This window comes from Anas platyrhynchos, chromosome 4 (assembly GCF_047663525.1).
Source record: "Anas platyrhynchos isolate ZD024472 breed Pekin duck chromosome 4, IASCAAS_PekinDuck_T2T, whole genome shotgun sequence".
Classification (NCBI taxonomy): Eukaryota; Metazoa; Chordata; class Aves; order Anseriformes; family Anatidae; genus Anas; species Anas platyrhynchos.
The window spans coordinates 73,922,590-73,947,010 of NC_092590.1; the positions used below are offsets into that span (position 1 = coordinate 73,922,590).

At 43.0% G+C, this 24,421-nt stretch overlaps 1 protein-coding gene across 1 annotated transcript; it reads left to right on the top strand.

Moving 5' to 3' along the window:
* On the top strand, window positions 1-24,084 carry RMND5A (required for meiotic nuclear division 5 homolog A). The gene is made up of 9 exons (XM_027455755.3): window positions 1-285; window positions 3,630-3,772; window positions 10,607-10,741; window positions 10,903-11,003; window positions 15,338-15,504; window positions 16,382-16,547; window positions 18,896-18,998; window positions 20,821-20,975; window positions 22,361-24,084. The coding sequence occupies exons 1-9, from the start codon at window positions 144-146 to the stop codon at window positions 22,422-22,424; spliced, it is 1,176 nt and encodes a 391-aa protein (XP_027311556.1). The 5' UTR covers window positions 1-143; the 3' UTR covers window positions 22,425-24,084.
* Window positions 24,085-24,421: the final 337 nt, after the last annotated feature.

Sequence of the window (24,421 nt, forward strand, 5' to 3'; positions counted from 1 at the left end):
CGGTGCCTGCGCGGAGCCCGGGCCCGGTGGCGGCGGCAGCGGCGGCGGGGCCGGGACCAGGCCCTGAGGGGACGAAACGGGAGGGGGGGGGGGGGAGGAGGGGAAGATCCTGAGGCGGCGCTGAGGGGAAGGCGGCGGCCGCCATGGAACAGTGCGTGACGGTGGAGCGGGAGCTGGAGAAGGTGCTGCAGAAGTTCTCGGGCTACGGGCAGCTGTGCGAGAGGAGCCTGGAGGAGCTGATCCAGTACGCGGGGGGGCTGCGCAGGGAGATCCTGCAGAGCGAGAGTACGTGGCGGGACCCCCGGGGCCTCCTCAGCCTCCTCATCCTCCTCCCCTCACCGTCAGACCCGGCCCCGGCTCCCTGCCCCCTTCCCTCAGGGTGTGGGGGGTGAAAAAGTGCCCCAAAATGGGTTAAAACTGCCCCCAGACGGGTTAAAACTGCCTCAAAATGGGTTAAAACTGCCCCAAAATGGGTTAAAACTGCCCCCAAACGGCCTTAAAAGCGGCTCGGGGCCAATTTGGGGTATGCCCCCCTCCCCTCAGCGTCCCCTCTGCCTCCCTTCCCCGCTCAGAGCAGCCCCCAGGGTGTGAGGGGATCAAATCCCCAGCCTGGCTGCCCTCTGCCCTCCTTTTTTCCCCTCTTTTCTCTCTTTTCTCTCTGTTTTCCTCGCTAACTCGCTCGCTGGCCGGATTTGGGGGTGTGGAGGGTGAAAGCTGGAGGTAGAGGCAGCCCCCACCGGGCTTTGGGTTTGTTTCGCAGCCGGTATTAAAAAGCAGGGGTAAAAAAAGTCGGGTTAAAAGCAGGAACAGGCAGGCTCTGAGCCCAAATTTGAGGGTGAGCTGTGCTCTGTCACCACTCTCTGGAGCCTGGTGCTGTTTGGTTCAGGGCAGAGCTGTTTGCAGGCTGAGGGTTGTGCAAACACAGGTGCCAGGCTCGCTGCCGAGCCCCGATTTGCATGGAGAGCAAACAGGGAGCTCCAGCTCTGAGGCATCACTTTGGGGTGAAATAATGCCCGGTTCTTTCAGGTTGCATGCTGCAGGGTGGCTCGATGGCCTGGGAAGCTCCGTGGCACGACTGGGATCGATCCCTGTAGGGCTCTGCGGGGCTGGTTTGGCAGAGCCCTGCCTGCAGGATGCCTGCTCTGCATCCCCAGCCCCTACCTGCTCTGTAGGAACACACAAAAAACACTTACAGAGAAGGGTTGGGGTGATCCTGTCCCCACAGAGAGCATCCCAGACCCAGCTCTCTTTTATTTGGGACTCTAGGGTGAAGCTAATGGGTTACTTGTGCTGCTCAGGTATTTGGGAACTCTGAAATTTTGGTTTTTGTGCGTAAATGGCTTTCATGGGGGACAAAAATTCTAATTTATCTTTAATATCTTCTGTATAAACTTCTGATAGGAGCAGGCATTTGCGGCTTGTATGTCCCCTAACCTGAATATTTCTGAAAATTGGTGGGCATGGAAGCAGCCACGCATCTTAATGTGGAGTTCAGGGGTCAGAACTTCAGAAATATCCTCGTGCATCATTTCAGAGGGGAGAGGAAGGAGGAGGAGAACAAATAACAAACCCCAACCAACCACCCCTCGCTGCTGCAGGAGAAATCCCCGCTGTAGGACAAGGAAAGAGAGCAGAGACGTAGGAAAACACCGTAAATAGGCAGTGGATGTGGAGAGGAAGTGGGTGGAGAGAGAGAAATGCTCTGAAGCTGCTTCAGTCTCGAGGCTGCCCTGGGTTGTGGTGCTGCTGGAGGTGGTTTTTCTCCCGGTCACCCAGCCCCGTGAAACTCCTCGAGCTGTTTTCACGTGGCAGCCCGAGTACAAACAGCCCCGTGCGGACAGTGAGGCAAAGTTTGTGTTTGTTTTTCTTCCCCTCGTTCTGAGCTCTGTGCTCGGGCTGGCTCCTTCATTCCTGGCTGCTTCCTCCTTCATTGTTCCGCTCTTGCTGTTTTTTCCCCCAATATGTGGCAGAGGACAGCGATCCACTTGCCTGGGGTAAAAATATCAGCATGTTTGGACCCAAATCTATGTGTTTTTTTCCAGGAAGAAGTGACTGTTAGGAGAATGTGTTTTATTTTCTGCCCATTGGGTGATGCAGATCAGGGGAGCGAGCGTTTCCCTGGCCTTAGTTGTGTCACCTAGCAGCTCGGTTTTGTCTCGGGGGCAAAAGTCATGAGAAAGAAACTTAAAATCCTTGCTGTGATTCGAAATGTACACGAACAGGAACAGAAAGGATGCTTATTCCTGAAGTGGTTGTAGGAGGCCGGCTTCCTTGTAGGAAGCCAAACTGGTGGCTGAAGGGATTTTCTCAGTCTTATTACTCCTTATCCATGTGCTGGGAGAAACGTGGAGCACTGGGAAATGACCCCTAGCTTCATGGGACTGCAGGGGGGAAAAGTCAGGGCTTTTTTATTTCCCCCCCACACTCCTTAAAGGCTGTGTCTGGTGCAAAAACACTTCCAGCTTCTCAGCCAGGGGCTGTGGAGGTGAACCGGAGCCGTTTGCTCTCCCGACATGAACCAGTTCTGGAGGGTGACAACTTCAGCTGGTTTTGCTGCTGTCACCAGCAGCTGAGCTGGAGGTTGGGAAGCAGAAGAGGAGGCTGAGCAGCGGGCGGCTGGTAAATCATTCCCTCCCCCTCCGACTGCAGCCCTTTTTCTTTGTGAGGCTGGGTTTCCTTTGCCCTCTCCAAGGCAGGCTGCGAGGAGCCGTTGCAGTTTTCTTTCTATTGTTCTGGCCTTGCCGGGCCCGCAGCAGCAGCTGGACACGGCGAATTTTGCCTCAACGTGAAATCCCAGCAGTGAACCCGACCCTAAAGCCTGCAAAAACACAGAACGGGAAGGGACCGAGCCCAACCAAAAGGTGGTCGGTTGCTGTTCGAAGCTTTCTTTCAAAGAGATGCTTTGGGTTTTTATTTTTCACGTGAAGGGTTCGGATCTGGAATGTTAGGAAATTATTTCTGGGCTGGGCTCCTTAAATGAGCAGTTAAGTAGCAGTTGTTAGGTGAGGAGAGAGAGCGAGGGGCTTGGGAACACTTCACATCTCTTGCTTTGCCCACAGTGGGGTCCTACAGCCTTGTGCTTGCTGGGTGGTTGGACAATAGCTTAAAAATGTCGTATTTTCTAGAGGATAACCCTTACCTGATCATCCACTCTTCTTGTAACTCTTTGATGTTCGTGGCCAGGGCCTCAACGGGCCACTTCTCATCTGCCAAGGAGAATTAGAGACCGAGTGGCTGAGCTCGTAGGAGCTCTTCTCTCCAGCCAGGAAGCAGAAGTTTCATTCTTATAGACAGCTCCTGTCTCCAGGATGCTGTCTAGAAGAAAACTCACCCTGGAGTAGGTCAGGGGCTGCATCCCATCATATTCCGTGAGATTTTTGCTTTTGTTTGGGTTCTGTTTATTACTTTGCTGAACTCGAGCAGGGTGCCTGAGGTATTTACATTAATTTTTTAAAGCCTTGCATTTGTTCACTGTTCCTAATGGGGTGAGCCGTGTCCTGTACATCTTTCTAGATTGCATTTCTTTCTTCTAATGCCCTTCCTTGTCCCTTTATAGTGCTGCATACTGAGCGATGGAAGTTATCCTTTGTTCACAATGAAGCTGGTGATTTTCCTCTCTTCTTGTTTAGATCAGGATGGAGACTTGTCGGGGACGATCTCACTGGTCATGACGCAGTGCTGCAAACGGATAAAGGACACGGTTCAGAAACTGGCCTCCGACCACAAAGACATCCACAGCAGCGTATCCCGAGTTGGAAAAGCCATTGACAAGGTACGTGTGTTGTGGTTTCAGTGTATGTTGTGGTTTTGGTGTATTATTGCATGTATTCTATGATGGGTGCTCCTCTTCAAAATTTATATTTGTGCTGCAATTAATCTCAATTAAGCCTTCCTGTTAAATGCCAAACTATAGGGCTGGGAGCAGAGGTCAAACCAGGCGAGGTCTTGCTTCAGAACTCGTATACAGAGTCCTCCTTTTTGGAATACAACTCAAATCTGTCATTTCTGAGAGGACACACCATATAGGTGCTACTAGACATAGTAATCACGTGTTGTATTTGTGTAGCAAAATGCTTCAAGAAATCTTATTTATAAATACGCGCTGCGTTTCTAATTAATCGGCAGTAGCAAATGACTCGGCGACGTTCTGTCCTAGAAGGCAGCCTAAAAGCTGGTGGAATTTTTAAAGACAGACATTTTGCACATGATTCAGGCGTGTTGTCGGTTCTTAGGGCTTAATTTCACAAGGTTTAGATTGGTTTTGATGGGAGCAGAGTGCGTTCAACTTCTCATAGTATCCGCAGCTATGCTGTACCAAGCAGTTAATGTTGTGCAGCTGATCTTTGAAGCTTCCTGTATGAGACATTTTTATGTGAATTCCAGGTTCAAGAATAACTGGGATCTGGATTATTTTTGTAGGTGGATATTAATAATTCTTTTAAATAGCTCAAAAAAAGAATTGTAGTACTAATTGGTGCTATGTACGTACTTTCAGGTCATGCTTTTCTCCTGTCTGTTCACTTTTACAGAGTAGTTCTGCAGGCAAAGGTTCTGTTAGTCACTTTTTTGGACTTTCAGTATAATACCTCATATCAGAACATGCTTATATTGAGAGGGTCTTAACATTTGGCGTGGGATCTGGTTTATAATCTTACTGAGGAAGACACTGGGCAGTGGTCTTTTCAGCTGAACAAAGACACTTGTAGCACGGCAGAAAAGAGATTCGTCCTTTGGGTGTCTCATTACTCTCAAAGTTTAAATGGCAATCTCTTACAGCATGATTTAACAGCACAACCAGCTGACAAGGTAGTACATAATGCTGCGTTATGGGGCAGAATGTCTGTGAAACTTTGATTTTGCTTCTCTCTGGGATTGACCATCGTGATGGAGAGCTGAAACTTTGTTCTGATAGCTTTAATCCAAGCATCACGGTTATCCAAAGCTTAAGGACGCATCTGTCTCTAATCCTTGTTGCTGTACCTAAACCAATTAACTAGAGCAAAAGCCCATCCCTATTACTGGCTTGAGGCCTGAGATAAATCTACGTAATCTTGTCCTGAGGTTGAAACTGCCTGATTCTGCCTTAGCAAGTGGACTTGGTGTGAAGGAGCTCTCAGGTTTGGCCGTGCCTTTTGCATTTAAATAATCTGATGGGGTAGAGCATCCCTAGGCCTTATAGAACGAGTTCTTATTCTATGGCAAGTGGTGGCAATGTTTCTTAGATGCCAAAGAAGATAAGCTTATAAAGTTTAAACTTCAGTCTGATCTGCAAATTGCTGTTTCAGTTGTCAGGTGCACAGTTCTTGTGGTGGTGTTGCTCTCCTAGCCTTCTGCGTTGTATCTGCCATTTTTATTTTTAAAAGAATAGCTGTAAATGAAAGCATTTGTTACATTTCACGTACTCAGCTGTGTAAAATAACAGAAAGGGACAGCAGTGGTCGGCTCTGTGCCTGTATAGGGTCACAAGGGCTGCTTCAGTCAGGTGCTCCAACCTGAGCTCAACTCGCTGCATCCAGTGTGCTCGTTCCTCTGGGCTCTCAGTCTGGCCTGGAGTCTGTAATGTTTACAACAAAAGGCTAGAAGCAGGAATTCCGTGAGTCCTGCTGCTAACATAGGACACTTTTATGAAGTTCAGAGCCTCAGTTGGGATTATCTCCTGAAATATGAACTGTTCAACATGCAAGTAATTTGATTTTTGTTACTTTTCACTTTAATATCTTAAATACTTGAAAATGTACCTGGGAATCTCAGTCTGTTTGTCAAATATGTGTAAGGTTTAAATCCAGGTGGCGTTTAACATTTCCCTGTACAGTGATGTTTGAAGGAAATCTTCCACATGCACTTAACGTGTTTTCTACCTGCTGCTTGAAACCTTGCAGCGAGCTCTTTGCCGGCACCTGAGTGCCATAACCTATGGAAATTGTTCTCCCCCCATTGCTTCCCAATAATATACTTAAACCCATAGAACTAATTAAGTGTAATTTATGTAGTGAATTGATTCTTGGCACGTTCTGGACGAAATATGACTGCCCCCTAAATTAAAATGCTTGTTGGAATTTAAAGCAGCAGCCCTGGCTTTGATTCACGAGATGTGAGTTCTGTTTGTGGTGTTTAAATCCTCATCCAGCATTTTTCTGCCCGATTTTATGGCCAGATTACCATCTCTAGAACAATTACGGCCGTTTTAGCTGTGTGTGCTCAGGCACAGGTAAACATAACTCAGGGTTTTATTGCCTGCTTTGAGATTGGGCAACGTGCTAATCCTGGTGCCAATTTTGTGTGACACATCCGCATGACAGCTGGTACACGTAGCATCACCAAGCTTCCTCCTTAACGAGCTTGGATTCTGCAAGAACTCGCTGTATTTCCTGCTTGGGGCGATTTTGGGGTTAAATTCCTTTTTTTTCCCAGTGTTGAGGAAGACATACACCTGTCTGTGAATTTTATTTTGGGCAGTATTTGATCAGTGTAGTTGTTAGGTAGGAACTTGGACCAGACCTAGATCTGCCCTGAGAACAGAAGCTCCGTGGTCATTTAAAAAATGAACTTTGAGGTTGGCATGAAATATTGCTGGCGAAGTTGAAGCCTGAAATGCCAAGGCTTTGTGGATTGCTTTTAAATTAGCGGCTCCTGAAAAGTTTAGCTAATAAGCTGGGCTGTTTTTCATGGCAGTTCTACGTGGATTACGTGTTCCTGATCTTTGAAGGCTCCCTTTTCTTCCAAAGAACGCTTTCCTCTTTGAAAAGCAATGTTTGCATCCCGTTTGCTCTGTGTTGTACCAGCATCTGCCCCACTTCCCGAGTTCCTCATGCCGTTGGTGTTCAGCAGGTTGTTATCAGATAGCTCAGCCATCAGTCTCCCTGTAAATCACATGGCTGGGATGATTTGAGCTCATCCCCAAGCACGTTTGGTGGAGCAAGTAAACATTTTCCCCTCTAGCAGCAATCTGAGCAGTGGTTAAATGCCTTCATTCAGGACGGCAGGTGGGATAACTGGTTAACTCCTTACATTCCCCCCCCTCCCCCCCCCCTGAATTTTAAGCTTGTTTTTAAAAGGTCTACATTTTAATCCAGGTGTTTTGGGAAAGCAAGGTAAAAAAAAAAAAAGTATACAAAGAAAAAAACTTTACTGAATGTAATTCTGTTGTTGTGAGGAATAGGGCTGGATAAATTCAGGGTTTTTGCAAGTTGAGCACTGTCTTGTGAACCAGCAAACTGAACAGGGAACGTAAACAAGTGCGTGGTGTTTGTAACGTGAGTCAGAATTCAGGAGGGAGCAATGCACGAAATGATCTCAGCTGGGAAACTGAGGAATACGACTGTCCTTAACCCTTCGTATCGTGGCATTCATCTGGAGGGTTGTGTGGTGGCTGAAATGATCCATCGTGTGTGTCTCGAGTCCCTGTATTCCAGCAGGTATCAGTAATGTGCTTTACATAATTGCTATATTTAGCACATAATGCCCTCCACTTCGGCACTAGGCTCTTAAAAAAAAAAAAAAAAAAAGAAGCTGTTTCCCTGGAATGAGCACTGGCACACTTCTAAGCTTAAAATCTGAACAGTGTGAAATAAACTTTCTGGAGTTCGTGACTTAAGGAATTCATTTCAACTTTTACAGTCCTGTTAAACTCCCCGTGCTAGCAGCAAGCTTACTGTGAGCCTTTAAAAAAACAAATCTCGGAGACGCGGAGTCACGAGCACGTACTGCTTGTGTGATTATGAAATAAGTAAGCCAGAGGCCGGCAGCTGTTTGTTGTGCCGGGTGACTGTCGCTCACTGTAACACGCGCAGGCACTTCTTGAAACTGCTCGGGACCTACTGGAGGCAGAGCTTAGGGTCTCACATACAACAAAGACCACCGAAACTTTAATTATATATAAATACATATGACTTTAAATATAAATTACTGAAGTGGGGACCTGGCCAAGCGTGAGTTATCAGAGATCGGATGAGGGGGAGGGAAAAAATAATTCATGAGGTCCCCAGGTTGTATGATGTGACCTGATGCCATAGCAGGTAGGTTGGGATGAGTCATTATTAACATCTTTTATGGTATTAAAAAAACAAAACTACACAATTTTCCATGGGGTTTTGAGAAGTTTCTCACAGCTTCTAGGTTTGTTGCTTCAGGACAAAGTGTTGTCTGTAAAATTGTTTTGAAACAGTCGAGAACATGAAAACCTCAGGGATACACAGCTCTGCAGTAGCTTCAGGACTGCAAGCAGAAGTAAGCGCTGTATGGGGTGCCTGCTTGTTTTAGAAACAGCTCGGATGAAGTTAAAAACTTGTGTTTGAGTGATCTGTAGGTGGTTCTGGCACCTCTGTCCCCAGGTAACCAGGAGGATAAGAAGGTATTTAAGGCATTGGTTCAGCTCAAACAGCTGGTAACTGCCCAGAACAGGGCTGCTTATGGGGTTATGTATGTGCTAGGAGTTGAAACTGGATGAAGAATAGCTTAATTGATAATTTTGGATTACTGATGACTTTTTTTTTCCACCCCAGAAACCTAGGTAAGAGAAAGGGGTTATATGTTCTTGACACTGCCTCTGGTGTTTCTGTAATGCCTTCTCTGTGGATTTGTGCTACCTGCTAGAGGTGTTTGGAGAGCGATACCAGAGTCAGCAGTGGTGCTGAACCTCAGGGGCTTCAAAGGATGGGCGCAGAGAAGAACGTGCATTTAATCTTCAAGACACTGATGTTTTCCAGCACGCAGCCTAAAGATGAGCAGCGGGACAGGGAGCTTACAGGTTGAGGCACCCGGTTGGAAACCTCACATCTGAGACTTGGATCAGTGGCAAAGATCTGAAGGCTTTCCTTGCCCCCACCGTCTCCGAAAGATGGAAGAGAATTTGCTAGCCTGGGGTTAGGGTTTTCTTGGAGGTTTGAGAAGGGACTTGAAGGGAGAGGTGGCTTTGAAGCAGTGGGTGTGGGTTTGAGGAGGCTGCCCCTTTCTCTGACGATGCAAAACAGCATCAAAGTGGTTTCAGCCCCTGAGACTGGCTTCTGAAGTGTGCTTAGCTAGGTGCTGCCTGCTAAAGAAAGAGCAGAGAGGCTGGGTTAGGTCGGGGTGAGCTCCAGCACAAACCCTTGAGCCCTTTGGGTGCTGTAATGGGTGCGTTCACCCTAAATGCAGGGATCAGGGTGCTGCTGACCCCTCTGTGCTTCCCTTGACGCATTTCTGTGCACGTACCTTAGAGGAACTCTTCATTGCTTCAGGTGAGGTGAGCCTGGTATTCACGAGAGCTGCAAGGATGCTGCTCCCTACTCTTTTTAATCAAAGACTCCTTCAAACTCGATCAGACTCCTGAAATGGGTTAACAGGAGGCTCCTGAATGCCTCGGGAAGTGTCACCCTGCAAGTGCCTGGTCTGACATCAACCCACATTGCCTGCTCCCATCCTTTCAGGAGCTGCGTGCTGGCAGACCTTACACCCAGTAGGATTTTGGCTAACCAGCGTTACGCTGGCTGAGAGCAAACCCGTGGTATCTGGTTGGCAGGTAGCTTGTGCAACCTCTGTTGATTTGAGGCGAGTGTTGGTGCAGGGTGGATGTCCCCGTGCTGTGCCGAACCCTTCCTATCACAGAGCCACAGCTAAATCACTGTTAATTTCACCAAGTTCAACCATTTTCTGGTTTCTGAAGTCCCTTCCTGGAAGGGAGCTGCAGTTAGCAGACAATGGGATCAACGAGCCGTCTGCTAGACTCCGCTCCTCCTGCAGAAGGTTTGTTTTGGGCCACGGGTGAGGGTTTTTATTCAAATTAACTTCTTTGCCCTGAGCATTAAACACGTTAGTGGTTAAAACCCCGTTTTATATCCTGGGTTAGAGTAAGCACTGCTCCCGTGCTGCCAGGAGGCGCGGTGCCAAGCAGTGCCAAGTGTTGCTAAGGCATCGCTGTGACAATATTTTTTGCTTATTCTTGGAATATGTCCGCAGGCCGCTGGCCTAAAAATACCCAGCAGTGGGATCATCAGGGCTGGACCCGTAAGAGATCTCAGACCTTCAAAGCTCATCCTGTTGCTGGTGTCTCGAGGTCTTCAGAGAATTGGATTTCATTGTCATTCACAGGGTGGGGAGAAGTGGCGTTTTCCTTTTTCAGTGTTGCCTGCCCCCCCCCAGCTATGTCAAAAATCCTTGAGTTAAAGCTTTTACTTCCAATTTGGTGCGCTGTGGTGACAGTGATGCATTGATAATGCTATTTTGATTTTTAGCGTAGGCGATTTTGTTTTCTGTTCCCTGTGCTTTTCAGTTTTCATGTATGGCAGAAGCCTTTTCTGCAGATACTTCCTCCAGAAACGCATCGTGGTCTGGTAGCCCCTTTATTAGTTAACAAGATTTCTAATTTGCTAGCTAACTTGTAGTTTGCCGGTGTAATTCCTTATGCTGGGTAATATTCAGACTCAAAATGAGCGAGGGAAAGGATTTCTGTACACAGGAGATAATGAAGCAGCTGATGAATAGGCTTCAGGTCAACCAGGAGGTAATTAAGGGCAAACTGAGCAACAGGCAGAAAACACCCGAGCAGAGACATAGGTGTCGTGCATAATTAAAGAAAAATTACCTGGGGTTATTTGTTCCAACCTATTCGATGTTAACTTCTGCGTTTCAGAATTTCGACTCCGACATCAGCAGCGTGGGGATAGATGGGTGCTGGCAGGCTGACAGCCAGCGAATCCTCAACGAGGTGATGGTGGAGCACTTCTTCCGACAGGGGATGTTGGATGTAGCCGAGGAGCTTTGTCAGGTAATGACAAGTACGGGTGTTGAATGGTATCAAACGGAAAATGTTACTCTTTATGACGGCATCCTTATCTGGATGGTAGTGTTCCAGGTAAATATTGAAATTGTCAGAAAAACAGCAGTTGAATTGCGTATTTTTTTTTATTCTTTACCTTTGTTTTTCAGGAATCCGGTCTATCAATAGATCAAAGCCAGAAAGAACCATTCGTGGAGTTAAACCGAATATTGGAAGCATTAAAAGTCAGAGTTCTGAGACCTGCGTTAGAGTGAGTCTGCTCGGCTTTTTCTCCATTTTTAAATTCTTTAATAAACTCTTAGTTTTTCACTTTAAATATTATCTTTGTTTTGATGCATCCCCGTTTGGTCTCTGAGAGATCTAATTAGGGAGTGAACGTTTCTTCTGTTGTCCCCTTCGTGCCCCTTCCCATGGGACACAGCGCTTAACTGAGGGTCTCTTCCTTAGGTTAAGGATTAACTTGAATAATTTGTGATGTTAACTTAGGATTTGGAGAAGAAACGTCACTTAAAGAAAACCCTGTCTGTCACGATGGTACTTCGCCTTAGTTACAGTGAAACATGGGTGAATCTTATCTGCAAAAGTCCCCATATGAAGGACACCAGAACTTACTGAAGGTGTTGAGCATCCCCAAGCCTTTTGGCTTCACCAAGCCATGGGGGTGAGCAGGATGTGTGTGACTCAGGATCAGCAAGCTCATTTTTCTTCAAGCTAGTTCCCTTTTTAGAGCAGATAAGGGATCCTGGGACAGAACCAAAGTATGGGGGAGAAGTCTGAGATGCCATTAATCAACCTTAGACTAGGATATTTTCATGACCTTACAACTATTGACTTTCATGACTTTACAACTATTAGACACCTGAGCTGATGCTAAAAACAACAGTGAAGAGGGAAAGGTGATGAAGTATCTCTTGGGCTACTGCTTTATAATTTCCAGTAGTGGATGCATTACTGTGCTGTACCATTTCAGCTTTTAATTTAAGAGCAAGAAAATGCCAAACCAAACCTCGACCTGATTTTATTTTCTGGTTGCAAGACCTTTGGTAAGCCTAGGTTGGTCCCAAAAGTAAGACAAAATAGAAGGTTACTGACAAGGTATTACTCTAAAAATAGAAACTGTGAAATAAAGCAGATTCAGAGTTTGTTTCATTCCAGAACATAATTTGTACACTTCAAATAATGCAAAAAAAGATGTTTTACTCAATACATTTTCACAGTAACAAACCTTTTTTTCTCCTTTTAATGTGAACCAATGCAGGTGTATGCCAGTTCAGAGATCACTGGCATCTCAGCTAAATGCAGGGGCTCTCTGATATTCCAACCTTGGTGTTCCTAAACTAAATTCTGGGTTATGCCTCTGGGTTGTGCAAAGTTTGGCCCAAGTAGCCTTTGAATATAGTTACGCAGATGAAAGCTCGGGTGGTTTGTTGCCGTTGAATGGGTTAACTGAAAGGAAGCAACACCAAAATGCTGCTATAGCCACCAACTGCAAGTCACTGAACTCATTTTATCTCAGGTTAGCTAGGATGGTCTAACTCATGGCACCTTCGTCATATCTTGTAGCTCCTGGCAATGTGTTAAATATTTCTCCAACAAAGGAGAAGGCACGGTCCTTCTTCAAAGGAAGCCTTATTCCTCAGACAGTCGAGTGGACAGAGAATAGGGGGTATTGTTAGCACAGTTTGCATGCGGGTTTCCCTCCCCCACCCAGCCTCATTTCTGTTTAAAATGCCACTTTTCAGAGCAAAATGTCTGCTCCTGGCTTTGCGAGTGCTGGGCATGGATGCTTATGTGAAAAACATGATGGTTAGGGAGGACAACCAAGGTGGGGTGAATGCACAGTGATCAGGTACACAAGGATAATTAATTTACCATATCATGAACAAAGAAGGGGGAGGGTATCAAGATCCCTATGTAAAATTGTGGAAGGCTATGAAAGCAGTAACCAGGCTCTCTGGCTCTGTTGGTGCTCTGCAGTTGGTGCTAGGCTAAACTCAGCGTGGGAAATGGAGCAAAAACTCGTTGTTCCTGGTCACTGCTATATAAAGGGAGCTGGCAGATGAGTAACTCTTTAAAAAGACTTTCAATCTTTGGTGATGGAAAGAAGTTTAAAAAAAAAAAATTTAAAAATTTTAAACAAACAACCTCCCCTATTTGTAGTTTTCTTTCAGATTTTCTTACTAGCAGAAATTCCAACACTTACTCATACTGTACCTTTGGAATTAAATGTAGTACAGCTGGCCAGAACGTTTGTCTTTTTCTTGTGGTTTTCAACTTAATTTTGTAGATGCTCAGTCTGGGCCTGCACACACAGCTGTGTAATTTCTGTGCCTCCGTAGGATCCCATTTATTTCCAGTGCCCTTTCTCACTGGAGTTTGGTGATGGGGGAGGGAAATCCGTAGGTTCTTTGCGGATGGATTCAGGTTTTTCTGAGCCCAGGTGGGTCTCTGTGTGAAGTTGTGGTGGGACTGGCTTGCAGGTTCAGAGCATTTGACTGTGATCTCCCAGGGAAGAGGCATCATCTTCTCATATATCTGTAAAGCAGTAAGGTCCTGCTATTTGTTGGGACCTTTGGGACTTGGTTTAAACTTGATTTAATCTTTATTAGGCTTTGTGGAACTTGTTTTAATTAAATCCCATATGGGAGCTTGAGGAGAGCTCTGTGTATCCATGGTTTGTGTACTGTACCATGTGTATACTTTAAAAAATTCAGATGGATTTGAGTCACAGAGGTGAAGGCACTGTGAAAGCATCATTCTGAGAGGAGTTAGGAAGGCAGATGTTGTGATTACTGCTGATTTGGGGCTGCTGTAGAGAATACGTGCATTGAATGTTTTAAATAGTGCTTATTGCTTCTTGTTTGTTACAAAGACTTTGAATAGGAACAGAACATCCTAGCCCAAACACCTCAGGCCTTGCTTCTGTGGTTGCTCTCCTCTGATAAAAATCTGTGCTACCACTCAGAACAACAACAACAAAGAAGGGAAGCCTGCCTAAAAGCTAATTTGGAAAGACAGACTCTATCTCTGCAAGATGAAGCACCGTGCCACGTGGGCACGTGGTTGTGAATGTTGGCAGGGAGAGGATGGAGGCTCTTTGCCTCCCTTTTGATGCAATACAGATTAATATCTCATTCATGGGACTGTGGAACTTCAACCTCATATCGATATATTAGTTCTATTGTTTACTGATAATATCTTCTTATCTTTCAGCTGCTTATTGGCCTACGGTTGTCAACTTCAGGCTCTAGTTTTCTTAGTTGGGGGTGAGCTTTATTGCCAGTAAATCAAGTTCAAACCACGGATGCTGACCATTTAAAACAAATAAGCAAAAAGCAAAACCAAAAAGAAAAACCAAAACAAAAACCTACCCCAACAAGCAACAATAATAACAAAACCAGACAAAACCCCCGTGGTTAGTGAGTATATTCAAACTGAAGGTAGACTTGGCTTCTCAATGGTACATCTGCAGACTAGCTTTCCTTAAAAGCTTTACCAGTACTGTAAGAATGCTTAATTTTCTTATTTTAGCAATGATTAAAAAGAACAGGAGCCTCATATACTCCTCCTGCTTAAGGGACAGACCTATTGCGCTCCTCGCTAAAAAGTGAAAAGCTCCTCTTTGCTTGATGGGGCCCCCACAGTGCAAATAGTATAACTAATTAGCACTAATGAGAAACAGATGTGACTGAAGAACACAAACTTGAAGTTCTTCAGAGGAAAAGATTAGGTTGATTTAGGCCTGACTAAATTGAATTAAAAAAAAAGGATAAAACCTAAATAATACCACTTTTTAAAAATGCATTAAAAAATCCAGTTTGTTTTACATGGTGCCTGTTTAAAAATGTATCCATGCTATTAAGGAGCCAAACATTGGAGCTGTCGTGGTGAAGGAGACCCAGAAAGTGAGAAGTATTTTTATTGTCCAAGTTGAAAATAACACAGAAAACAAAGTTTAGCAGAGCAACGTATGGTATTTAAATGAATTTCACTTCCCCCTGCCCCCTCAGTGTAAGGTCTTCATAATTTTTTTTCTTTGATGCTTCCTTCCATGGACGTACTTCCCCTCTCCAGGGCAACATACGCATGCACGTAAACACAGTGGCCGAGTAGAAAATGTTTGGGGAATGAGGAAGTTGGAAAATACATTGTTGAAAGGCTTGGTCAAACCTGTTTAACGTGCAGCAGCAGCAGGCTGTGTGTAATTGTTAAGATTTGGTGACGGAGTGGTATCCATCCAAATACAGGAATTAATTTCAAATGTTTCCCCCTTATGTTGTGACCACATAAGCATTGCCTTCCAGCCACCGAGTGCTGAATTCTGCTGCTGTGTTTGTAGACAGAGGCGAGCTATACAGCAGTCCAAAAGTACTGCCACCCTCCACGTGCTGTGCATGCTGCAGAGCTCCTCACTTGTAAAGGGTCTGGCTGTTTTCTGGGCTCCACGTAGGCTAACAGAAGCTCAGGGAACAGTCATATTCTTCTTGAAATAGATGTTTGACAATTGTAATAATTTCATATCATGTAGGCTGACATTTAATTACTCCCATGTCATGTCCCTTTGTACCTCCTCGTTTCTTCCAGGTGGGCGGTATCCAACAGAGAAATGCTCATGGCACAGAATAGTTCGCTGGAGTTTAAGCTACACAGGTTATATTTCATTAGTTTATTGATGGGTGGAACAGCAAATCAAAGAGAAGCACTTCAGTATGCAAAAAACTTCCAGCCGTTTGCCCTAAATCATCAGAAAGGTGAGTAGGGGTTTGATCATACTGAGGGGAATAAAGCCCTTGGATGTGGCATGTGGTAGGAAAATACAAGTCATTTTCCGAATGTGTTTTACTCTATTGTTTTCCTTTTATTTGAGGCTCCTTATTTATGTATTTAATATGCATTACTCAAATCCTTATGACCTGATTTAAATCTAATTTTTTTAAAGAGGGTGCAAAGTTGTATGTAAATGCCTGCAAACTTTCTTGAATTCAAGAAGTAGCTACGTGGATGAGTTTGTAGTATAGTTATAGTAGCTGCTTACATTAGAGATCTGGAATAGTCCTGGTGTCAGGGCAAAGTGTAAAACACGCACAGCAACATTCTTGGAGCAGTCATCTGCTATTTTCTGCTGCGTGGGGTAATATAAAGAGATACCAAACTTTTGAAACAGAACGGTGCAAATTGAATCCAGCATAAATCCTTATTTTTAGCATGCTGTATGTGTCAGAAAACTTCAAAATGCTAGTTTGGAATTAGTCAATAATACCCACTTCAGCCTCTTCCTGGATGCAGAGTTCATTCTTTTGTGATGAGCATTGTTCATTTTAAAAGGCTGTATCTAAAAGCTGCTAAAAGCGTGCAGAGCATTAAAGTAAACCCTTTTTGAAACAAATTAGTAGGCAGAATGCAGGTGCTTGTAGAGGAGAAGAGCCCCCCCATCTTTTTATAGTAGACTGGAGTTCTTGTAGACATCTGTTCTGTGATGGCTGTAATTGTATTTTGTAGAGGTGAGGATATGTGTTACTGATTTGATGTATGTGCCAATTCTGCCTGTTTTCCTTGTAAAAGCTAAAACTGTAGACACTAGCTTTTATTTATAGCATGAAATAACTAACTATTCCTGGTCCCTTGCAGATATTCAGGTTTTGATGGGCAGCCTGGTGTATCTGAGGCAAGGTATAGAGAACTCTCCGTACGTTCATCTATTAGATGCAAATCAGTGGGCGGACATCTGTGACATCTTCACAAGAGATGCCTGTGCTCTTCTGGGTCTCTCAGTTGAATCACCTCTCAGTGTTAGGTATGCTGCTTTTCGCTTGCTTTTAAGACCAGGTTTTGCCTTCTGTTCCTTGCTGAGGACAGAATGAACAGCTTTTTGACAAGTAGCCTGATCTAGCTTGTGTTAAGTAAAAAGTATGTTTTCTATTATCTCTGAAAAGATTTGTGAAGATTAAAATTCAGATATTTCAGCTTGCTGTGCTTTCCCAGCTCGTGAGGAAGCACCTTTTCAGCTCAAGAGGAAACATTCATAGGTGGAATTTGGCTTCTGTAGTTTAGACATCAGTGTGAAGGATGAGGATGGCAATCAGCCATTTATTTCCACAAGCGTGTGATAATTGTTCCTGCTGTGTAACTGCAAAGCACTAAAATTGCAGCCATGATTCTGTCAGCACTTGATCATCTCTCTTTTTAATCCACACATTACTATACCTGTCTTCTCCCTACAATTGTGTTCAAGTGTTGTGATACTAGCTGCTAAAATTTCCAAATTATTTACTGGACCTTATTTGCAAAGAAGGAAGAAGCACTATGAAGCCCAGTAGCTAATCTGACAAAATGCAAATCTGCTGGAGGCTGTTAGAAATGTTAAGAAAAAACACAATCCAATCTCCTAGCTTTTCTGAAGATAAAGCAGATTAGCTGCTATTTTTCTATTGGATGCCAATTGCCTGATGTCTTAATTTCTATTTCAAACATAAAATGCAAAATAAATTATATGTATCTTTTGGGGATAGATTTAGTACTTATCAGAAGCTTTGTTACAACTTCTTTATGTAAATTTACTGTTCGCATGCTAATATTAGACTTCTGTGCTTAGTTTAGTGCTCTCTTAAAATTGTCAAACCTTCTGCTTCTCCTGTTCTGCACCACTGTCATAAAATACAACCAAACCAACAGAGGACTTCAGATAAAATTGTCTTTCTTGAATAAATTATGCCTATTTCAGGGTTTTATAGATACAAATATTATTAGATATCTAAAACTTTTTTTTTTCATCTTTTTTCTGTTCCAGTGAAATGAATAGCCACCTTTTCATTTTCATTGTGTATGCATTGACGCTAATGCCACTACTTCCAGTGCAAATGTCCAAGAGATTTTCAGTGGAGTGGAAAAATCCCTCTTATTGATGTTTGGATTTATTGGATGCTTGCTTTGGGCCTAGCATGAAATCGATTGTGCTGAAACTTATTTACTGTATAGGTGGTATCGATACTCTTGTCATAAACAAGACCCTTCTGAGCTGTGGTGACCTTTGTGTGCTGCAAATCCTCTAAAAATTAAACTAGCTTAAAGTGAGATCCCTGTTATAAAATGCACTGCTTTCTAGAGAAACAGTAGTGGTCACTTTTTATTTTTAAATAATATTTTTTTTTAAAAAAAAGCTGATAGGTTTCTTCAGTAGGCCTTTTTCTAAAGGCCTCATGGTCTGAATTCAGGCACGTCCCTCACAAGCAAACTAGCCATAGTGGTGCTGGAGAAACATAAAAACAAGTATCTGGAGGGGCAGAGTTGAGAGGAAGGTCATGACTTCTGTAGACAATAAAACTTGCACAAATAGTGAAATAATTTGCCAAAAACAGAGCAGGCTGATACCGAGGTCAAATCCTGTTTCTGTTGCTGCTGCTTTCCAGGCCTGTAGGCCCGTCACTGCACTTAAATTATTGTCCGTCAAAATGTCGTCTGAGATGTGGAAAATCATGGTCATGCTTTGTGTTGTCACAGAGGGAAATACTTCAAAATCATGTGGTAATTTCTGGAAACGGGTAGCTCTCAGGGCAGGCAGAAGTGTCTTCAGGGCACTGCCTTGCTTCAGTTGTTTACTGCCCTTCTTGTTAGTCATGGCAGGTTGTGCTTGCCTTCCTTCACTCACCTTCCTATGATTTTCTACATTTGTTTTCTTGATTCAAGATACAGGTGGAAACATACATTTCTTTACATGGTAATTACACATTATTAAAGGATTATCAGTGGTGTGTGCACCTGTGGGTTACATAGAACCTCTCAGACTTCATGCAGTCTTCCATAGCTGTAATAGAGAGCAACTACCTATACAAGTTAGTATGTTTTCCTCCTGTATACCTCAAATCAAAATAGGTAGCTTGGAAAATCACTTAAATTACAAGATTCAGAGCAGGTATTAACTGTTGTTTTCAGTACAAAGTGTAGTGCCTTTGGGGTCCTTTGAGGCAGGTTAACTGATAGTCTGCCCCAAAGCTCTTGCTCTTGAAGGGTACTTGTAAGTATGGACATGAACTGAAAGACACATACAACACTCTTCTATCTTAAAGCTCTTTAATATAGAAATACAAAAATGCTTTTTTTTTTTTCCTAAAAGGTACGTTATCTTAATATTTCCTTTTTCTGCAGTTTTTCAGCAGGGTGTGTAGCATTACCAGCTCTAATTAATATCAAAGCAGTTATCGAGCAAAGGCAGTGCACAGGGGTTTGGAATCAGAAGGACGAACTACCGGTGAGTTAACACTGAGCTATTCCAGGACGCATTTCTGATGGGGAAAATGCTGTGTTTTGTGCTGAATGTTACAGGATGTTACATTTGACTGCCACCTCCAGCAGCTCCAGGGCCTGAGGTTTCCTCCTGTACAGAGACCTGGGGATCTCTCTCCTAGGCTGGTGGACGTGGCTGTTTCCTGTTTGTAGGTTCAACCCATGGCAAAGCTGAGCATGAATCACACACCCACGCGCACACACAAAGGCCACTGGTATGACCAGCTACGCAGGCTGCCACAGACAAGGCACTGTCTTCAACACCCACGTACAGGACTTGCATAAAACATAAGCACACAGCTGAGTCCCCTTCCTCCTCTGCGTCTGGTAAAGATTGAAATTCACTGGTGAAAATGCATACGTGCACACACACCACACTCTGGTTTCACAAGCACATTTGTGGACCCTTGAGTTTTATACCTGACTACCCACTCTGGGAAGGAAATTCATCTCACAAAAAAACATTAATTTCCTCTGGCTAGGCTTGAGCTCTCCACGGGCTGCTTCACATTGACACTTTATTGTGCAGATATGAGGTGAAAAATGTAAGGCTACGTCTAGGGATGTGGGAATTGAATTAGGATCCAAAACATTATGCTTCCAACACAGCTCTTTTGTATGAGTTAAAATTAAGTTTGGTTGTTAAGAAACCCTGTTTTGTAGCTGTTACAAGGTGTGTGCAGCTCTCCAGTGACCTAGTCCTGTTTTGGAAAGAAAACCTATTTAGTGCAAATTGGGCATGAACTGAATTAGCCTCATGGATTGTAGATAGAAGAGATTCATATATATATATAAACATATAAAAACTTCAGTTCATGTGTTATTTTTTTATTTTTCTTCCCAGCTGTTTTTCTGAAACACTGAGAGTGGAACCTCCAAGTCAGTTCCATGCCATGCTGCCCAGACAGGAATGTTTAACTAGGAAATATTTGGGAAAAGACTGCTATCAGATGCAGATCAGTTAACAGGTTTTAATATGCCTCCCTGCATATTCTAAACTTAGAGGTGTCCACTGTGTACTGCTAAGGTAGCATGGGGATGGGAAAACTTATTTTCATCATGCAAAGATAGAGATTAAGTAAAATGAAGAGGTTATATAATCAGATTTAATCAGAGACTGTCTTGTCAGAGCCTGGAGCTTTAGCTATAGAAGCTGAGATTTTGGCACTTTTCAATCCTTTCCTGAAATCATGCACACATTCTTTTCTATTTGAGATGGCCTTTTCCAAAATCATTTGGTTCTGATGGCAAGAGTTTTTCTGTACAAGTGTTTTCTGTGTTGGTACTGAAAATAAATGATTCTGGTATGCTTTAGTATTGATGGGACTTGTAGGTGCTGTAGGAGTCTTTCAGGAAGCTGCAGAATATTGCCATCATCAATCTAAGGATGTGTTGTGGTGTTTTTGTTTTGTTTGTTTGTTTTCCCTTCCCCCTTAAATGAGATCTGTCATCTGAACCACTTTGGAAATCACTGGCTAGAAAGTACAGAATGTCTTGGGTCATCAGCCCAATTTTCCTGCCAGAGTGCAGATCTGCACTAAAAAATGCATTTGTCTCTTGGCAGAGTACTCTGCTTTCTTGGGGGTGGGGAGAAGCAACATAAATTACCATTTTAAGATCACAGTTAAGTATTTTTGGCTGGGAAATTGTCAGGCATCAACACAATGGATTTTGCTGCCTTCACAGCTCAATTATGAAATCTGTTAAGGAAGGGCCATGACCTAAAGGGATAATTGCCTGGAGATGTAGTTTCCCAAGATAAATTGTTGTCTTTATTTCTTTCACAGATTGAAGTGGACCTCGGTAAAAAGTGCTGGTATCATTCAATATTTGCCTGTCCCATTCTCCGTCAGCAAACAACAGATAACAACCCACCTATGAAATTAGTCTGTGGTCATATTATATCAAGAGATGCTTTGAATAAAATGTTTAATGGCAGCAAGTAAGTACCATTTTTATATTCCAAGTACAGACAAGGACAAATCTTAAGACTAGAGTATGGCATTTGGGGAAAGCTGAGTCCACAATTACATAATTGGAAGCTTGTAAATCTTGGACTATGACTTTGAAGCCAGATAGCTGGGTTAATGTGCTGGAGAACAGCATAATCAACCCTCTGATGTTGTAGAAAGTGAGATGACATGAAGAAAAGTAGCAAACAGTAATTTTCCAAGCTGCAAATACCACTGTGTTGTCCCACATTCAAACAGAGACTTTTGGACACCCAGTTTTTCACTGGGAGCAGGGTTGGTAATGGTTGGAACATCTCTTTAAAAAATAAAGGGAGTGGGGAAAGTAAACCTCTGGGGGGAAATACAGCTTAGTAATTGAGTGGATAATTAACTATCACTCCTTCAGGGGGATGCCTATGGGCTTTTGGAAGGGAGGAAATGTGAGAGGGAGAACTGTATGGGTTTCCTTCAGGAAGAACCAGTAGTAATTTGGATTGAACGTATGCAGCTCCTGTGAGGGCTGACGGCTTAATTTAGAGTTGTAAGTTGTTTTGTGAAATCCATTGTGAAAATAAGTGACACTACGACTAAAAACGTTGAGTGGAAAAAAAAATAGAAGCATAAAGGTATGCTTTCATAGGTGACTTCAGTCATTTCAAGCCAGTAAATTCATTGCAATGTTATTCTGGTCCCCGATCATTTATTCCTGATGCTCTCATTCATCAGCTTCAGTGACAGAACAGCTCTGATAAAATTAACTCTTGGGGATGAAAAGCCCAAACTTAGAGATGGAGAAAAAGACATCAATCCTAGAAAAAATGTAGTGAGCAGATGGAATTGTATCAGTGGAGACCTCAGCAGGAAGGCCAGGCTGACCTATTTAGCCATAGCCTGCAGGAGTGGATCTAAGCAGGTTGTAAAATCACAGCATTTTGGGAACTAGGAAGTCAGACTGGATGTTAATCAAGTCAAACCGAAAGCTACCGGCCTGTTTAAAATGACTAAAATACAACAGACTAACCTCAAAGTTTAGATAAAAGATTAACCACAGAGTGTAATTTCTTGGTATTTAATGATTCAGAGGTGGGTGGGTAAAAGGTGAGGAAAGCCCATAATTAGAAGAAAAAGAGTGATAAGGTAACTTCTAGCAGAGCCTTGGAGTACATTCACTTTGTGCTGTGGGGAGAAAAGAGGAAGGACTGTCACCGCAAACTCGATACCATTGTGATGGAGGGAAAAGTTTAGTTCTTAGTTGTTTCAGCAGTGCAAAGTCACTTGTTTCAGTGCGAAATCAGTTGTTTCAGCAGTGAAAGTACATGGCTATGGGGCTGCTTTCTGCATTACCATGATTCTAACACATTCTCTTTGTCCCCAGATTAAAATGCCCCTATTGTCCGATGGAACAGAGTCCTGGAGACGCCAAACAGATATTTTTCTGAAGAAAAGTTTCCTTATGCAGTTTGTAAGTGACACTCTGAATTTCAGGTGCATTTCAGGAGAATTAAAACACACCTGTTCCATTTTATGCAGCAGACTGAGGACTCCTATGTTTGTATAAGCTAATGCTACAGAAACTTTGCCAACATTTAGTATATACATACCAAGTGGAAATGCTACAGAAATATTATTACCATAGGGCTTTACCTATACTCTTGGTCTCCATACCTGATCAAGTTACTACACCAGCAGTTGTCATTCGATGCAGGTTTTTGTACTTAATTATATGGTGACTTTTTACTTTTTAAAGGCAGAAATTGATCACCTCCCCCATTTCTTTAATATTCTTCCTGCTATCATTCTATCGGTAACTGTCACCTTAGAGAACGTTTGTGGAAAAAAGTTTTATTTCCTGTAATGTGTATATAATTAAAGGTAAATACTTCAGAAAAAAAAAAGTTTGATAAACTGAATAGTGGTTATAAAAACTAATTTGTATTTTTTTCGCTGAAAAAGCTGTGATATATTCTGAGTTTTTTCTTTCGAGCATTTTTTCAACTTTTACATAGAATTCAAAGTAAATGTGCATATATATAAAATATATTAAATATATAGCCCCGAGGGGCTACCCGTTAAAATCCATCACTAATTTATAAGGGTGGTGTGTGGATAAATTGCTACTGGAACAGAGAGGGAATAGGATATCCTGTTCCTTTGGTTTCATGATCAAGAAATGTTTGTGTAAGAGAATATTCAATAAAACGAAATTCTGAAGTGGAAATGCTTTTAGTTGATGACATTTGCTCTCTGGCCTTTGTAGTCATGTTCTTTGAACTTTGTATTCAGGATTAGGCTATAAATGTCATGTTGCTGTATAGTTTTAATAGTCATTATAGTGTGCTATTTATAAACAGTTATCAAAACCAAATAAATTGTACAAGTATTCATTGTTAAATGGGGGAAAAGCATGTTCCGATGCAATCTACTGATCACGACTCTGCACTCAGCAGAATTGGGCCCTACATCATATATTAGGAGATAGCAATTTTTCTGTAGCTTAAACACTTTGCTTCTAGCCTTGTTTTTGTAGTAGATTATTACTGCCATTGCTACTTTTTCTGCTAAATTTGTCATATTGGTGACTAGGTAAATTTGTACTCATAAACCAGATGTAGATCATGGCAGTTAAATCTTTTTCTAGTGTGCATATATTTGTATTTATTGCACTGTCCTATAGTAGGGCAAGCAGCCATAAGGCATGCGAAGCTACATGTAAAATTATATTTCTGTATGTGTAGTAAAAACAAACAAAAACCAACCCAAGCTTATCTGGTTGAATACTGACACACTGGTTGAATGCACTAGCACAATGCACTACAGAGAAGACCGTCTTTGGGAAACCTCCACCTTTTGAATTTGTTTGTCGCCTGGCTTGAGAGACTTGAGTTGGACTCGATCGGATCGGTGACAATGGACCGCCCTAAAGAGACATTAAGAGGAGCAAGTCGAGGCACACACATTTTAAACTTTTTAAATGTGCTTGATACGTGTGGAAAATGCAGGCGTGTGACTTTCTGCAAAACTTAAACTGTGTATTCACACTGAGTTCAAAACAACTGGGTTACCAAATGGTAAATCAACAATAAAAGGGTGAGGATGTTATTTTCCATGTAGGTTTCCTAGTCTTGCTGAATGTGCTTCTAGTCTTTTCTTTGGAGTGGAATTGCCTAATGCTTTGAATTTAAATGAAATGACACCTGGACTACTTAAACGAAAGAAAAACAAGCGTAAGTGCTTCATCTCCCTTTCTCTTCTGTCACACTGGTAGTTTTTTGGCATTGGTGTGAGCTGAAGTTCGTGTTGATAATGCCTCTAGTGCAATTCTTAGTGTACAAAAACAGCAGACTCATAACAGGGCAGGTTGGTAAAAATTCAACTTACATATTAGAACATTTTTAATGCAGTGATTGTGTTTTCCCTTTAAAAAAACACCAATTAG